Raw genomic sequence first — 18,377 nt, forward strand, 5'->3', positions numbered from 1 at the left:
CAGATGTTTGCCCCCTTTTATTATTTTTACTTTTTACTTTTGCCAAGTACACAAAGCTGAATGTGAACAAGTTAAATATGTGCAAGTTGCTTGATGTATTTCAATCTCTTGACCACCTGTAAAACAGGTTAAGATGAGAAAGAGCATGGGTAGGCAAACCAAGGCCTGGGGGCTGGATCCGACCCAATCGCCTTCTAAATCCAGCCTGCGGATGGTCCGGGAATCAGCGTGGTTTTACATGAGTAGATGTGTTCTTTTATTTAAAATGCATCTATGGGTTATTTGTGGGGCGTAGGAATTTGTTCATATTTCCCCCAAAAATATAGTCCAGCCCCCCACAAGGTCTGAGGGACAGTGGACTGGCCCCCTGCTGAAAAAGTTTGCTGACCCCTGAGAAAGAGCTCGCCCAGGGTTATTCTGTGAAGACGCAGGTGTTTGAGGCTGGGTTTTATCACACCCAAGCCAAAGTATCATACTGGTTCAGGCTAGGAGCACCAGTGAAGGAAAAGTGCAGCCAGATAAGGCAAAAATCAGAGAGGGCTGCCCTGGTGGATACAGCTCCCAAAGAAACACAGGCATCCTCAGGTTTTATTTTTATTTTTCCATTACGACACACCTTCCTCTGTGATGAGCAACCGTTTATCATCCCTGGAAATATATTCCATCCTGATAAGATGGAATAAGAAAATAATGCACAGTTCACTTATGTGTTACTTGCTAACTACACTCTTTGCATTGCTTAACATAATTTCCGCTGAGAACAGAAACACGGCTATTACTTCTATAACTGCTAACAGCACAGATTACTTAATAGGACATGACAAACAAAAGACCAAGTAATATGCTAATTACCACTTAACTGGGAAGGAAGTGCTGCTGTGACCTTTCTCTGCACAGTGTGATCAACTTTCACTAGGAGAGGATGGAAAGTTATCTTAATGCCACCAAAATGACAGGCTTGTGCAAATGTTAATAGGCAGATCAAATGGCGCTCACTGTGCCTGCAAGTTTTCAGGTGAAATTCAGTTAATATAATAATAACAATACTTTTATTATTTATATGCCGCCCGTGTGACTGGGTTTCCCCAGCCACTCTGGGTGGCTCTCAAGAGAATATTAAAAACACAATAAAACATCAAACATTAAAAACTTCCCATTTGTAAATACAATTGTAGGCAGTTTCATAGCTGTAATTAAATGTCTTTCAGGTGAGTATTCAAAGAAAGTATGTGGATCAGCATATCATGCATAGTTCTTTGGGTTACTAAAATTTATTAGTGTGTCAACAGTTTCAGTACCCTTTTCCCCTCCTTTAGTTTTCTTAAGTTAAACATTGTTAAGAGATGTGTCCTTAAACTGGTACAAGAATTTTACAATCACAGCAAGAGGCCCCATTAGCGAAAGCACACTTCTAGTTAAGAACAGTTTCAGGTTAAAAACGGACCTCCGGAACGAATTAAGTTTGTAACTAGAGGTACCACTGTATTCCATTAAAACTGCTACATAATATAACATTTAAGCTGCATTGTATGCTTTAATTCCCCTCCCCCTCAAATATTTTAAAACAAACAAGTGTATAAAATTTGGAACAAAAAATCAGCATGGAGTACTTTTAAAAGTTTCCTTACCAAATAAAAAGAAAACAATCATGCTCTCTAGGGCATCAAAACATGCAAACTGAAAATTTCCTAATGGAAATTACCTTATGCAAGTTAACCTCATTAGCTTAAAAAATTCCATTAAAAAAACCACACACAACATCACTAAGTGGGTGTTCTGTAAATAGGTGTCTTAGATGAGTTATTTGGATCCTTTCTTTTCAGTGAGACGTGGTCATTTGCTCTCACTTTGTGGTCCTTGTGAATTTTATTTTTATTTTTTTATTTATTTTATTTTTAGTTAATTCACATTACATGTTAATTGCCATACACCTTGAACATTATACATAACATGAATATATTATTTCTGCAAATTCCCCACATCTAACCCTGCAGCCACCTCCCCTTATACACAAATGCCCGTGTGACTTCCTTCACCCACATGCGTGATATCCAACTTATTACTTAATAAAAACCTCTAACATTGTGGTCATTTTTATTCATTACGATAGTCATTCATCTATTTAAAAGAAGAAGAAGAAAAGAGGAAAACCTAACTTCTTAACTTAATGGGTTCAGTCTATACTTATCCAGAGATTTCTAATAGATTAATCAGGAGTTAATCAGTTAATCCGGTCCTTGTGGATTTTAAATGGCCAGAGGCCAAAGACCAATAAGAATTCACTAGCCTTGATTTTTCAGAGATACTCACAGATGTAATATACAAAGACAACATTAAAGCCATAACCACTACAGATTCAGCAAAACCAGTAAAAATATAAGGTATTCAACTACAAGATTAAAAAGTATGGGCAAACGAAAATGCTTTCACCTATTATGGTAGGAAGAGAATGGTGGGATAGGATGGGGAGTTTCATAAAGAATGTGCCATGTCAAGGGTTGGGGAGCCCTTTTCTCTGGTCACCACCTAAGAACATAAGTAGAGCCTCCTGTAACAGGCTTGTGGTGTATCTAGCCCAGCATCCTGTTCTCACAGTGGCCAACCTGATGCCCACAGAAAGCCCGTAAACAGGACCTGACTACTACAGCACTCTCCCCTTCCAGAGCACAGCCACCACATCTGATGGCCATTGATGGTCTTCACCTTTATGAATTACAAGTGCAATGCAGCTAGAAACCTGCAGCTTTAAAAGGCTGGCTGTTGAACAGTTTCCATATACAGTTACACATATACAAGAAAGTGCTCTTGTAATAAAATGCCCATGGCTTACTGGGAAGCAGATAAAAATGATCTCCCAAAGGCTGCCAGGAACTCTCTGCTACTTGGAAAGAGAAAACAAAACAGGGAGCGAATGGGATAGCACTGGCAAGACTCATCCTAGAACTGTTCATCCTAGAGCTGTCTGTGGCAACGAGTTCTTCAAATTGTAAATTTAAGGCATATTAGAGGCTTGGGAGAAGGAAAATCACCAGCAGCATTATCAGTTATCATTGCCATGATCTGGCGGTCATTTGTTTTTTTCACTTACAGCTGGTGCTCTCAGGTGCTGACAGGCAGGATAGCAGCCAGGTCCACTTATTACATCACAAACCCCTGAGGAGCCTTAAGGAGCTTCAGCTTACCATGTTCCCTCAGAAACTCAAAGACCATCAGAGCAGACAGGCTACCTCAGTGCAGCTGGCCGATGGAAGCCCCTCGCTTGGGAACTTAATGCAGCCCATCCCAAGAAAAGATGGCAAGACACAAAAAGCGCTGCAGCTGCAGGTCTAAGCGCCGAGGGGGGCGGCGCAAGAAAGGGAGGAGGGGAAAGAAGAAAAAGAATGCATGCGGCAGGCAGCTAATCAGTAAGAATAACGGTAACCACAGGACACTTGATATTGTATCTTATTAGTTTCATATTCATCGGCAACTATGAACTTATTCTCTGAGGCACGTAGGATGCTAAAGCAGCATACATGAGTGCACATACGCCCAGAGGGTTTTGCTGGTACCCACAGGGCCCTGCTCTCCTGCAGAAATTAGGCTCAAAATAAGTATTTTATTCAAGATAACAGGAGACTTTTTGCAATCCCAATTGTGGTGGGAAGGGGCATTTTTGGCAGGGGTAGGGGTGTCACGTAGCTGGTGAGAGATGTTCATCCTTCCTTCCCCAGCTAACTCATAGCACTTCCTGGATGTTACAGCTGGAGGGGAAAGGTTAGCTCTTGGCTTCCTACCTCCACTCTCCAGGGAGGTTTCCCCTCCCCCATTAGGCTTTTAAAAAGCAAAAACACTTTTTCCAAGCCAAATTATTGGCTGCAGGGGAAAGAGTGTGTTTGCCATGCATGCATGATGCACAGTTGTGGTGTGTGGATTGTGCTCACAATAGTTTCTCTGGTTTGCAAATGTGCCCACAGGCCCCCAAAAAGTTGGTGACCCCTGCCGTAGAAGAACACCGTTGACTCACAACTTGCACATGTTTAACTTGGCTTAGCAGCTGGCCAGCTGCAATTGCGCAAATTAAATGCACACAAGGCAGAAAGCTTAAAAGCTTTCAAGCTCTCAGATTTACTTAGTGGGCTCTGGGATGTTCTGGTCTTGTGAGATCTCAGGTGGCCCCATGGGAGCCTCCCAGAGGGTGAGGGGAGGCAAGTCCCACAGAGTGCACCAGCTTCAGAAAGGTAGGGATGCTTGTGCATGGGCAGTTCCAGGTTCTTCTAATATGCAGTTTTGGCTTTACACACACTCCCCAGAATATAACTTCAGCACAACTTGTGAGTCAACTAAAAGAGCTAAACTAGCCAAGGACGTGTGCATTTCAAGAATCTCACCTGCTTACACATTGCCCACAGAAATGTACACAGTGATTTCATTATCACACCTCTAAGCAAATTGTTCTTATCTTTTGTTGCAAATTAGGTATGACTTTTAGACGTCACCCATTTAAAGTGATCCTCCTTAACTTTAAGCCTGAGCTACTGCAAAACAGAACAGCTTCAGGGGAGATCCAGGATATTCTTTGTTCCATTAAGACCAAGGTTCCAGAATCCAATGTATGTTCCTTACTTCAGAATACTATGCTGCCATAGAACATTTATAGCTCCATAGCAGCAGTTGTGTTTGACAGTTTGCCCACAACGCAGCCTCATGTGGACAGGTATCAGGGGTTCTTCACTCATAGGGATTCTGAAGACCTAGCCCCACCCGCCCTCACTGACATCACCATTAGTGCTTTTATTCTTCTGGCTGTCAGTCAGAAATTCAACATAAGGACTTCAGCTTGCATTGCAGTTGTTAAAGATACAGCCACTCTGCCAGGAAAAGATGGCAACCCTAGTCTCATTCTTGCTAAAACTTCTGTAACGCTACTGGATTCTGGGAGGGTTAGCAGCATTACGTTGCCTGCTTCTCTGATAAGCAAATATGCACTCTTCACCATGAACCCACTCCTATCTTCTGCAAAGCCAGGAAAGCTGTTGCTGGTCGACAAGCCACTATCATAGAATTGTAGAGTTGGAAGGTACCCCAAGGGACATGTGGTCCAATCACCTGAAAAGCAGGAATCTCAATTGTGTGGTGAGGCCCCGGGCCCCGCAGCTCCCCCCGAAATAAATACACAAACACAAGTATATTGGGTTAATGGGATAAATAAGGCCACAACTTTATTGGTTACAGATGTGAATGGTTTAGCTTAGGCAATTGGGTGAAGCAAGACTATAGCCTGACTCCTGCCCGTCTGCAGGAAGTCTCATAAGGTCAACCACCAGAAGGGGGAGCCCTATGATATACATCAATTAAGAATACCCCCTGGGTCACCGTTGGGGTGGTGGTATGGCCTTAGCCCATGCCCAAGCTTCGGACAGGTACCACACCCCCAGATCCCTTTAACGGGATAATCTTAACGTGGAGGGGCAGGTGGAGGCAACAACCTCCCCTCCCATAATAAGGCTTACACAATGCCTAACCACCACTCGAGCCAAAAGGCTCGCCACCCTTTGGCTCATATATCTCATCTATCATATATCAAAGATGGCTAGTATATCTCCTCTCAGTCTCCTCTTTCCCAGGCTAAACATATTCAACCCCCTCAACTGTTCCTCATAAGGCTTGGTTTCCAAACCCTTGATCCTTCTGACCTTCTAGAATAAGACAATGCTATTTCATTTGAGCTGCTTTTACAACAAAGATTTTAACTTGTAGCCTTTTTAGCCTCGGGTGAGAAGAGCTATGCGCCCGGGAGAGGGAGATGGGAGACACTCAAGGAATAGTTTCAGAGAAAAAGCTTTATTTCTACCATCCATGAACTGGTAGAAGGACCAAGTGTGATAGATTCACAAAACAAGCATGAGTTCACAGCCATTTGCACAGAGTATATGTTCCCCTTCCAGTTCCCCTTTCTCCTCCTCTTCAAGAGTCCTGCCCCATGTGTTTCCTGAGCATGAACAGAAAGCTCCTGTCTTGGGACTCTTTTGGACTCTTCCCAGGAAAGGGGGTGAGAAGCCAAGGGGGTCGAGGAGCCTTGCAGTTCAGCATGTCCAAGATGTTGCAACTGAATGAGATAAAAGTCAGTTCTCAGGCTTGCTCTGACAGAGCCTATTCATTAGCTTTTTGAAGCTCTCTCGTACTGATAAAAGTAACATTTTGCCTATGCCACAGCATCTTGTAAGAAAACAGAGGAAAACTTTAGCTGTGGATTTTTAGAAGACAGAAAATGAATTTTGGACAGTTTTGAGGCCTGGGGTGATTATAGAGGGGGGGGGTGACTTCGGGCCTAGGTGGGGTCACCTGTCCTCACCTCCTTCAAACTGTCCTTCCATAGTATCAGCAACCTAAGATAACACTATTATCCAGTTTCTAGAACGGGCATCCCCAAACTCGGCCCTCCAGATGTTTTGGGACTACAATTCCCATCATCCCTGACCACTGGTCCTGTTAACTAGGAATGATGGGAGTTGTAGTTCCAAAACATCTGGAGGGCAGAGTTTGGGGGTACCTGTTCTAGAAGAAAGGAAGAACAACATTGAAAGGTTGTCCTTTTAAAGGAAGGCTGGAATAACCATTTGAGGTATGATTTGGAAGTACAGTGAACCAGCAGCACAGACTTTCCCTCTAGGAGTCCAGCATAAACTGAAAATTAGAAAGTCACACAAATACTCTTGTCTGTGCTTCTGCTTGAAAAACTGTAAGGCAGATTCTCCTACACAACCTGGTGGCTCTTGCTTCTGCTGTTTGAGCACTAAAGTACACAATAACACCTCAAGCATGAGAGCTCCAATGCAGACCCACCATAGGCAGTTTATTGATTGATTGATTGATTGATTGATTGATCCATATATATCCAGCCTTTTCGTCAATGAGTTCAAGGCAGTATATATGGTTCTTCAACCACCATTTGCCATGCTACATGTGGGCTGATGGGAGTTGGAGACCAACAGTTCATTGAGGACCACAAGTTCCCCATCTTTGCAGCAAGTAAGGTCATTCTACTCAAAGTTGTAAATCTGTCTTTTCAATTATAAACACATTGCGCTCATGTGCTCAACAGGGTATGTTCGCATTACAACCACCTGCCGGTACAGGAGAAAGTAAGAAGGGATCTCCGGGCTGCTATGAAATTGTTTGTCGTGTTAAGCAACCAACCACCACAAAGGAATCTCCTCCTTGACTGTGAACAACAACCACCGGAAGTCATCAGCCACAACATCTAAGGGACCAAAACATTGCAAAACTCTGGAGATGCTGCTGCCTTAATGGCAGCAATGGTAGGCTGTCAATACAGCTACGAAATGCAAGTGATTGTGTGATATATTCCTCCAGCTTATATGTCTTTTTGGTTTGTTTCACCTTGAGCAGAATTACCTAGCAGTGGAATAACAAAGAATGAAATTGAGAGATATTTGTAATTAACCCTCAAGAATGTTTAGGTTTTTTAATATTTTAATTAACAGCATACTTTCAGGGGGGAAACAAACAGAAACAGATTATTAGATTATGCTATAGTACTGAAGAAAGCCTTGAGGGCCCATCTCAGTTGTGCATGCTAAACCTCCCTTAACACTTAAAGAGTTTGGTATAGGTATGCCATATAGTTTCTCACATTTTATGCTGTATTGAAAAATCTCAACTTTATGCAGCTAAGACTATAGCAGAGATGCCACACTGCAAAGAACATTTACTGTGTCAAAATGAGTTCCATTCACTTCAACAAACTGAAGAGAGGAAGTTTCTTTTGAGCCCTATTCCAAGTACACATGGAAACTGTTCTTCCATGAGTAGATCATAAGTAGATGCTATCTGAATTATATGGCTACATAAAAGGTAATGGTAAAAGATTCCTGACAGTTAAGTCCAGTCGCAAAAGACTCTGGGGTTACAGCGCTCATCTCGCTTTACTGGCCAAGGAGCCGATGTTTGTCCGCAGACAGTTTTTCCAGGTCATGTGGCCAGCATAACTATGCTGTTTCTGGCAAAACCAGAGCAGCACATGTAAACGCCGTTTACCTTCCTGCCAGAGTGGTACCTATTTATCTACTTGCACTTTGACATGCTTTCGAAATGCTAAGTTGGCAGAAGCTGGGACCAAGCAATGGGAGCTTACCCCATCACGGGGATTCAAACTGCCGACCTTCCGATCGGCAAGCCCTAGGCTCAGTGGTTTAGACCACAGCACCACCCACGTCCCCTACATAAGCAGGGACCAAATTCGTGGGTTTCCTTTGGGGATGCTAGGTCTTTCCAACCATGCTTGGTCTTTCCAAGCTTGGCTCCCTGGTATCTGTTTAATTAAAGATGCCAGGGACTGAATCTGGGATCTGCTACATACATGGAATGTGCTTTACTCCTAATAATAATAATAATAAATTTTATTTATACCCCGCCCTCCCCAGCCAAGACCAGGCTCAGGGCGGCTAACACCAGGTATAAAAACAATTGATTAAAATACAACTTAAAAACAAGATTAAAATACAACATTAAAATTCAGCCTCATTTCAGTAGAAACTCAAATCAAAAACTTTTTGGGGGTGAAAACGTCAAATCTTCACCAAGGCCAACTATCCAGACTGGCCAACTATCCAACTAGCCAGAAAAAAGCCAGGGAAGTCCCCAAATAGGAGTTCCATCACAGAAGGAGAAAGGAAAAAAGAAAGGGGGAAGGGGATCAAGTTGATTCCAAGCCAAAGGCCAGGTGGAACAACTCTGTCTTTCAAGCCCTGCGGAAAGAAATCAGATCCTGCAGGGCCCTGGTCTCATGAGACAGAGCATTCCACTAGGCCGGAGCCGGTGTTGAAAAGGCCGTGGCTCTGGTTGAGGCTAATCTGACTTCCTTAGGGCCCAGGACCTCTAGGGTGTTGCTATTTATGGACCTTAAGGTCCTCCACGGGGCATATCGGGAGAGGTGGTCCTGTAGGTACGAGGGTCCTAGGCCGTGAAGGGTACTAAGTCAGTGTTCCCCAACCTGGAGCCCTCCAGAAGTTTTTGGACTCCAACTCTCATCATCCCTGTCAGCCATACTGGCTGGGGTGGTGAGAATTGCAATACAAAACAACTAGACAGCAGCAGCTTGCAGAAGTAAGCTATTACACAGTAAACTATTGCACCCACATACTGCCTTGTGTGGTATTGACTCACGAAAGAACAGCTACTCAAGTTATATATTTAAAAGGCATCAAATGATGTTCTACGTATATACCTCAAATATTTACCTGACATGGACATCAAATAAAAAAGGAATATTCATGACTCAGGTTTACATTTATATGACTTTATATTGAGAGATACAATTAACTCAGATAGCTAACATTTTCTGTTGGAAACATTTTGAAAATATAGTACTGTAGTTACCAAGTTAAAAAGATACAGGGCTCATTCCAGCTGGAATCAATGGAAAAAACCTCTGAAGCTTCCATCAGTTTTTTTTTTTTTATCAAAACGACTTGAGTTCTGTTTTATGGCACTGATATGGTAGATTAGTTCATATGGAGTATAAACATGGATCAATAATGTATCTGTCTCTGGGGCAAAGATCAGGAGAGAATAAGAGACATGATAATACTCCATTATTCTTTTCTTTCTAGACAGATGCTCGTGTAGAAGCTTAATTTAGAAGCTATGAGCTTCTTGTTAGGTAATTTTCCCATTGTACTACCCTGTAGTGTGAGTAACACTATCTTCCAAGACTTCTGAATATCCACAATTTGCTCCCATACCAATTTCACTAATCAGCAAAAACATAATAAGAATGTACTCTACTCAGTGCTGTTTTGCACAGCTTGAGTAAATTGAAGGAAATGCAATCATTCAAATCATTCATTCTAGGCGATGATATTCTCTTCTTCCTCCTCTCATGACTCTTTCAAATTCTCTCTTAAAGTAATTTTCCATGGCTCCCCTCCTGTTTCTGGCATATCTGTGGCAGTGATCATGCCATTGGAAATGAGGAACAAGCATTATGAGGTTAAGAACCATTTATAAGCAAAGGAACATCTCTAAAGCAGAGGTGAGCAGAAAGTAGATGAGGAGCTACTGCTGGATATCTGAGCTGATATGCAGTAGATTGGGAAAAGTTTCCAACACCCAATTTGTTTAACTTATGCAGTGACAAAACTTTTACCAACCTCGCTTAGGCTTCTGAAATGAAGAAAGCTAACCAGGAGTGGACCTGTGTGTGAAAGGACTGTGAGCTCAGTATAGCTCTGGTACTGAAATTTCTACGCACAAAATGTGCTCAGATTAGGTGCTTTGTTCTTTAACTCTAAACCCATCTCTTTTGCATCTTTCTCTGGCAGGTAGATCTTATCAAACAAAACAAAGTAAATCTGACAAGCTTGAAGTGTGTACATTCCTGTTGTAAAGAATACCTGAACAAATGCCTTATCCCTTACAAACCTCCTCCTCTCACCTGTATGATCAGCTGAGGGGGGCCCTTTACCCCCTCTCCCTTTAGAAGAGAAGTCAGTTAGTGTACGAAGTTAAGTATTTACTGTGATATCATCTACACAATTCCCTGTTTAAGGAGACCTACCTGGCGTATTCTGCATCCATGCAGGACCGTGGTTAAATAACTCCATGTTTCCTCTAACCGGTAGGCATGTCTAAATAAAATGATCCTATCATTCCAAATAAAAAGACAGAACACCCTTTATTTATGTAGCATAGCTAGAATACTGCAAAAGGCATACCATTCTGTTCATGATAGTAATGCTTTCTGATTTAATTCAGACCAGTTTTCCAAGTTGAAATAAAAGACGGGGTTGCAATCCTATCCACATCTACCTGGAACCCTGAGAAAACTAATATATGCATTCAGTGAGAGGGTGTATGAGGCATATTATACAGGATTATGGACCATTTTGTGCCAAAGCTATGATAGTGACAATGTGTAATACTATAGGGAGTTAGCTACAGTGCTACCCAAAGGCATATGGTGAACCTACAGTAGGAGCCTTAAAACTGCAATCCTAGCCATAATTTCCTGGGAGCAAATCTCATAGGGCTTTACTGAGTAGGTATGCACAGGTTTTGTTTATTTCTTTGGAACATTTATACCCCATGTACTAACTGAAGTTCTTGAAGCAGCATAAAATATATCTAAAATACAATAAAATAGACATAGGATTTCTCTGTGAATCTTCTAAAAAAATTAGTTGAATCTTCTGTTCTGGTGAAAAACATGAGCTGCATGAAGCAAGGAGGAAATGTTAATTGTCAAAGCACAGTACCATCTTGTGGTACTTAACAGTATTGTTTTGGAGAAATTACCTTGAAACCTATTTTAAATGGATTTTGAGCCACAGCATAAATAAATCTGAAAAAGATTTTATTCTTTTTAAGTATGTCCAGTGCTTTTTTTCTTTAAAAATATTTAGAGGTATTCTCAATATTTAGAGGTATTCTCATTTTGACTCAAGAAAATCACCACTTTATAGTTTAAATCGGGAAAAATAAATACAGTAAATGGATAAAAGTACAAAGATTCACAAAATGTGTACCCCTCCCCCCCCCGAAAAAAGCACTGAGTATGTGTATGGGATTCAGTAACTGTGCCACAGCCTCAAACGTCTTAGGAATAAAAAACCATTTCCAAAGAAAAAGCTATTGGATCAAACACACAAAAATTGCAGTCCACGCAATCTCACTTCCATTTTTTAACCTGCTGTGGAAACCAAGGCTAAGAACAAAAACAATTTTTTAAAGTTTTCTTGGGCTGCAATCTTAACCCCACTTACCTGGGACAAAGCCCCACTGAATTCATTAGGGTTTATTTCTGAGTGAAAGTGATTCGGATTGCAGCTTAATATATTTAATCACTGACCAGTTTGAATGTGCCTAAATACTCTCCAACTGCATTGCACTTTTGAAATTATGGAATAAGTACAGTACAGGGACTGGGACAGAGCATGCCTATTCCGTCTATACCAAAGTTTTCCACGGACCCTGTCTCCCACCGCCGCATTCGATAGCAGCAGTTGGCTGTTCCCTGCTTATTTTGGCAGCCATATCTTTGGCCTGGTCCATATAGTTAAAGCTATCGTATTCCTAGTAGTGATGTATGGAAATGAGATCTGGACCACAAAGAAGGCTGATCGGTGAAGAATTGATCCTTTTGAATTATGGTGCTGAAGGAGATTCTTGAGAGTTCCATGGACTGCATGCAAGAAGATCAAACCTCTCCATTCTGAAGGAAATCAGCCCTGAGTGCTCACTGGAAGGACAGATCGTGAAGCTGAGGCTCCAATACTTTGGCCCCCTCATGAGAAGAGAAGACTCCCTGGAAAAGACCCTGATGTTGGGAAAGATGGAGGGCACAAGGAGAAGGGACGACAGAGGACGAGATGGTTGGACAGTGTTCTCGAAGCTACCAGCATGACTTGGACCAAACTGCGGGAGGCAGTGGAAGACAAGAGTGCCTGGCGTGCTCTGGTCCATGGAGTCATGAAGAGTCGGACACGACTAAACAACAATCTTTGGCACAGTCATCGACGGTTCCAGGACTACTAACCCGCCGCTTTCATTTCACACACTAGGGCAGGGATGGGAACCCTGCGGCCCTCCCGACTCTCACCACCACTCCGGTCAGGGGTGATGCAGTCACAAACCAACCCCAACTTCCCCATCGAACTACTTCCCAATCCCGTTTGCAACATTGCATGCTGGGAGTTGTAGTTGACGTGCCGACCACTCGCTGCCGCGTGATTACTGTCGTCTCTATGGTAAGAAAACCGCGCTGACGATACATCCGGTTGCCCTTCTTCTCCCTCAAACAGCGGAACTAATCCCTCTGACCTTTCGCGGAGCCGGGCAGCGTTCTTTGCGCACGTGGAGAGAGGGAGAGAGAGAGAGAGAGAGACCGTTGGCGACCCTCTCGCGGAAATGGCCGCGTCGTCCGTGGAGGACTTGCTGGCTCGCGCCGAGGAGCGCGAGGCGGAGACGCAGCGCAGCGTGACGGTGCACAAGGAGCTGGAGCTGGAGTTCGACGTGGGCAACCTGCTGGCGGTGGACAAGAACCCGGCGCCGCGCGGCGCGGGGTCCGGCTGCCCGCAGCGCGAGGCCCTCCTGCGCGCCTTGGCCCGCGACAACACGCAGCTGCTGGTGGGCCAGCTGTGGGCGCTGCCGTCGGAGCGCGCCGAGGGAGGGGCGGGCCCGGTGGTGGCGCGGCTGCCGGACCCTTCGACGCGGCTGCCCCGGGAGAAGCCGCTGCCCAAGCCCAAGCCCCTCACGCGCTGGGAGCAGTTCGCCCGGCTCAAAGGCATCCGCCCCACGCGGAAGAAGCGCGGCACGCTGGTGTGGGACGAGGCGGCCAAGGAGTGGCGGAGGCGCTGGGGCTACCAGAGGGCCGGCGGGGACCCGTCCCGGGACTGGCTGCTCGAGGTGCCCGACTCGGCCCACCCGCTCGAGGACCAGTTCGCCAAGAAGCGCCAGGAGAAGCGCGAGAAAGTGGCGCGCAACGAGTACAACCGCCTCAGGAACCTGGCGCGCGCCCACCGCGGAGGCGCCTCCGCCGAGCTGCACCCCACGGGCCACCAGGACCGCTCCGAGTTGGGCCGAGTCACCGCCCTCGCCCGCCTCTCTACCGCCTCCGTCGGCCGCTTCCAGCCTCGCCTCCCCAAGGAGCCCCGCGCTCCGCAAAGCGCCCGGGGCAAGAAGCGCCGCTTCGGGCCCGTGTTGGGAGACCTCGACGGGGAGAAGAAGAGGCAGCTGGAGCTGGTCCGGAGCCTGGGCAGCAAAAAGACGCCTCTGGACCTGACCCGCGCCGTCAACAAGCAGCTGCGGGAAGACGAGGCCGAGGCTGCCAAAGCCAAGGGCAAGAAGCAGGGGCAGCGGGGCAAGAGGGGCCGGCGGCAGCAGCAGAGGCCCGGTGGGGCCAAGGGCAAGAAAAGTGGAGGGGCAGCTCGGAGAGGGAAGGCCGGGCGACCGGGAAGTGGTGGCTTCAAGGGGAAAAGAAAATGAGCCTGACCACCAAGGATGACAGGAGCAGCTGTCCCTAGTGTGCATCATCCAAGGAGAACTGAGGGCCTCAGCAAATTACAGGACTGTCTCTTAATTATGGTGACTATGTTTAAGAAAACGTGGCCTTGACTTGCAGAGACTTTTTTCTCTACTTAGACAGTGGTCTTAGACCCTCCTGAGAACTTCGTTAGGCCAAAGAAACAAAAGTGGGGTGAGACCTTTATCCCTCCAAAAAAACAATCCAGACCCTGAGCAATAATACTTGACTGAATTGGAGCTGGAGTGGCCTTGAGAAGGCAGATCTTTTCACTCTGCAAAGAAGAAAAGTTGCATGACGTATGTGAAGATCTCATGGAGTGTATAATTTCCCAAAAGTTACAGAAATCCAGTTCATTTTTTATTCTATACTGTGACTTGGATTGACAATAGTCATAAAATCATGGCAAGGGTGTGCTGAAATATTTCTAAGGTTCTGCACCATACAAAATAGAATCCTAATAGGCTTTCTTTACTTTTAGTGATATCTGAAGTGAACATCTTCAAGAAGTCAAACATGTGTCTGAAAATCTGTAATGATGACCATGTGAGTGCAGATAATCCTGCAAAGTAATATGGAAAGAGCAGAGCAATTCCAGACCTCATGCATACTTCTTTTTAGCCTAGTAGTTGAATCCAATCCAAAGTTTGATATTACATGGATCTTAAATATTGATGTGACTCTTAGGATTCCTGTGTTTCTTTTGAAAGCCACAGAAGAAACTCATTGATTTGAGTCTGAATTTGTGTTTTATATAAATATTTTATGTTGTATAAGAAATAATGTGTCCTTGTCTTAAATTGGGAGCTCACTAACTTAAATTCATAGTTAGAAATGTTTTTTCTCAACTCTTATAAAACCTGGGAGAAACCTGAAGTATGTAATTTTCAAATAATAGATTCTAATCTAGAAAAAAGCTACAAGCCTGATTTATTTTACGATTCTTTGAGTATTCAGAGATTACCATAATTCCATTCTATTAAGAAGACACCACACATATATCCTTGCCGTGTCCTTACCTTTTAAAAAGAGGAATGTATATGAAAAGATTACTAGTTGTACAGTCTTCTTGAAAGCACTGCAGGAAGGCTGTTCTATCAGCGGGTCGTATTTGAAAGCTACTTTCTGCTTACTTGGTGGGTGCTTCCTTCCCTCCTCCCCACTTTCATTCCTATAGGCTCCTGAGCAGCCTCTCCAGTGAGTGGGACCCCTGCTGAACACATAGCTTTGTCATATGGGACTGCAGTAGAAGGGAAGGAACTACCTGAAATGGGCAGGATAATCTTTTGCCAGTGGAGTACAATATCACTTTTCCTCACTTTGGTACACATGCTTTCAAAGGATGGGACCCCTACTGAATATTGTGAGCTTTGCTGGTTTGTAATGGGGTCTGTATTTAACTGGGTTAAAATACTAGTTTAATGCAAAATTCATACCAGGTTACTGTTGCTTTAAAAACCACACATCTGATCTGTTTCCTGCCTGAAAATAATACAGCAATTGAATATCTCTGTAAACAATGCAGTTAGTGACTGTACTGCCAATTGCTGCCATTTCACAATGTTAGTAAAGCTATTTGTGAAATAGACATGTCTTCCAACTACTTTATTTTTGTACATGGATGCACATGGCTTGCATTCCTATGCCCACTTACCTGGGAGCAAGCCCCATTGAACTATAGCAGTGCTATCCCATACATACCTACTCACAAGTTATTCCCAGCAAACTTTATAGTTTGCTATTTTTAAATGTGATTTCAAAATACAGAATTCTAAATGTTCTGGAAAAGTTGTAAGTACTGGTGCACTTAGACCAAATCTCTTGAGAGTTAGAGACGGTAAAACAGCAGCAGGCAACTGGCAGCCTGAGGCTCAGCTAACCCTGCCACCAGGACTTTCCCAGGACTCTTTTTTTTCAGCTGGAACTCCAGCACCTCTCAGGTGGGCACCATTGCCATTATAAGAGAACAAGGGAGATGTTAATGGTGAGTTCCAACACCTCTTTCTAGAAGAATAGCCCTGGTTTTACCACCTCACACTTCTATCTTCTCGGCAGCAAAGATACCACAATAGCTTTCTCCTGCATGAGCCAAGACACAAGTACTGAAGTTTGTACCTTCCACAAATGCAGTTCCATGGAACTTCAGAATTTTAGAGTTGGAAGGGACCCATCTAGGGTCATCTAGTCCAACACTCCGCAAAGCAGGAAACTCATCTAAAGCATATATAACAGATGGCCATCCAAATTCTGCTTAAAAACCTCCAAGGAAGGAGAGTGCCAAGGGAGGCTGTTCCACTGTCAAAACGGCTCTTACTGTCAGAACGTTTTTCTGTATGTCTAGTTGGAATCTCCTTTCCTGGAACTTGAAGCCATTGGTTCGAGTCCTACCTTCCAGAGCAGGAGAAAACAAGCTTGCTCCATGTGACAGCCCTTCAGATATTTGAAGATGGCTATCATATCTCCTCAAGGGACGTGGGTGGCGCTGTAGGTTAAACCACAGAGCCTAGGACTTGCTGATCAGAAGGTCGGTGGTTCGAATCCCCGCGACGGGGTGAGCTCCCATTGCTCGGTCCCTGCTCCTGCCAACCTAGCAGTTGGAATGCACATCAAAGTGCAAGTAGATAAATAGGTACCGCTCTGGCAGGAAGGTAAACGGCATTTCCGTGCGCTGCTCTGGTTCGCCAGAAGCGGCTTGGTCATGCTGGCCACATGACCCGGAAGCTGTATGCCGGCTCCCTTGGCCAATAAAGCGAGATGAGCGCTGCAACCCCAGAGTCGGTCACGACTGGACCTAATGGTCAGGGGTCCCTTTACCTTTACCTTTATGTCATATCTCCTCAGTCACTTCTTTTTCAGGCTAGAAGTTCTTGATATAGTAGGAAGCAGAATTGTACTCAGATCATTTATTCATGCTAGATCAATACTGCTGACACTGATTGTCAATGGCATTCTGGGATTTCAGATGGGTCCTTCTCAGGCCTACCTGGAAATGCCAGGGTCTCAGCCGGAGGACCTTTTACCTGCAAAATATGGGCACTCACTGAGCTGTAGCTAATGCCCATTACAATCCAACAGTCTTTTATTTTTACTCAACTTACACACTGTCCTATACCCGGAGGTCTCAGGGTGGTTCTCAACAAGACTACAACACATAAAATCAAACCAAAAGCAGTAACCCAATAACTACCCACCCCCCTCGCAAAAAAGCCACATTCTAAAAGGGTGTTGGATGTAAATCAGATCAACCAAAGGCCTGCTTAAAAAGGAATGTTTTTGCCTGGTGCCTAAAGGTGTATAGTGAAGGCGCCAGGCAAGCTTCCCTGGGGAGAGCATTCCATAGACAGGAAGCCACTGCAGAGAAGGCCCATTCTCATGTTGCCACCCTCCAGACCTCTCAAGGAGGGCCTCAGAAGATGATCTCAGGGACCAGGTAGGTTCATATGGAGAGGTGGTCCTTGAGGTATTGTGGTCCTGAGCCGTTTAAGGCTTTATAGGTCAAAACCAGCACTTTGAATTGGGTCCAGAAACTAATTGGTAGCCAGTGCAGTCGGACCAGGATCGGTGTAATATGCTCACACCATCTTGCTCCAGTGAGAAACTGGGCCGCTGAATTCTGCACTAGCTGAAGTTTCCGAACCATCTTCAGAGGCAGCCCTATGTATAATGCATAGCAGTAATCTAACCTTAAAGTTACCAGAGGATAGACAACAGTAGTTAGGCTATCCCTGTGAAGATAGGGGCGTAGCTGGATCACCAGCTGAAGCTGATGGAAGGCACCCTGGGCCAATGAGGCCACCTGAGTCTTGCACATAGAAGTGAACTTCTGATGTGTGCAATCACTGCAGGCTGCTGTTCACGTTCTGGGTGAGTGGGGGAAGAGTCCTTTTGACCGGCTCACAAGTCATCTGTAAGTTACTGGGTGAGCTATTTATGCTCGTCCTGCAACTTTCCATTAATTCATATTATGGCTCTTGCCCTGTTAAAAATCAGTTGCTGATCGTCAAGACGTTTCTTACATGCACCAGATTTTCTTGAACTAAAACAATCACCAATGCCTTCTTTACGATATAAAGAAACAAAAAAACAATGTTGTGGAAATGCTGTTTTTGAGACTGAATGTTCTATCTATTCACAGTGCTTCAAAATTTGGTTTCAGTTTGCAAGTAAAAACTTGGAAATGAACTTCAGATTTCCGTTTAGCAAAGACCAGCAACGCACTGGGAGGGTTCCGCCCCCTCTTGTTTCTGCACCAAGCTAGAGATCCAAAAAGTTAAGGAATGAAGTTTTGAAAGGTGATCGGATCGAAAGTGTTAAATCGTGCCCAATAGGCTGGAGAGTATAGATTAACAAAGGG

At 44.4% G+C, this 18,377-nt stretch overlaps 1 protein-coding gene and 2 long non-coding RNA genes across 4 annotated transcripts; 2 read left to right on the forward strand and 1 right to left on the reverse strand.

Moving 5' to 3' along the window:
• Nucleotides 1–581: 581 nt before the first annotated feature.
• LOC307220683 lies at nt 582–3,023 on the reverse strand. Of its 2 annotated transcripts, XR_013841041.1 has the most exons (3): nt 2,831–2,970; nt 853–1,001; nt 582–666 (listed from the first exon to the last, which is right to left on the reverse strand). It is a non-coding gene; the product is annotated as an uncharacterized lncRNA (long non-coding RNA). The 2 variants fall into 2 exon arrangements; XR_013841040.1 differs by lacking the exon at nt 853–1,001 and having other exon boundaries at nt 2,831–3,023.
• Nucleotides 3,024–3,189: 166 nt separating this feature from the next.
• Nucleotides 3,190–7,446, forward strand: LOC307220676. Its single transcript, XR_013841028.1, has 2 exons — nt 3,190–3,416; nt 7,085–7,446. It is a non-coding gene; the product is annotated as an uncharacterized lncRNA (long non-coding RNA).
• A 5,230-nt stretch (nt 7,447–12,676) lies between these two features.
• Nucleotides 12,677–14,806, forward strand: RRS1 (ribosome biogenesis regulator 1 homolog). Its single transcript, XM_079984662.1, has one exon. It carries the CDS (start codon nt 12,910–12,912, stop codon nt 13,984–13,986), a length of 1,077 nt encoding a protein of 358 aa, XP_079840788.1. The 5' UTR covers nt 12,677–12,909; the 3' UTR covers nt 13,987–14,806.
• The last annotated feature ends 3,571 nt before the right edge of the window (nt 14,807–18,377 follow it).

The sequence above is a fragment of the Podarcis cretensis genome (genome assembly GCF_951804945.1).
Source record: "Podarcis cretensis genome assembly, chromosome: 7".
Classification (NCBI taxonomy): domain Eukaryota; kingdom Metazoa; phylum Chordata; class Lepidosauria; order Squamata; family Lacertidae; genus Podarcis; species Podarcis cretensis.

Coding starts and splice junctions, on each gene's coding strand:
- RRS1 (XM_079984662.1), top strand. CDS start 12,910: ATGGCCGCGTCGTCCGTGGAGGACTTGCTGGCTCGCGCCGAGGAGCGC.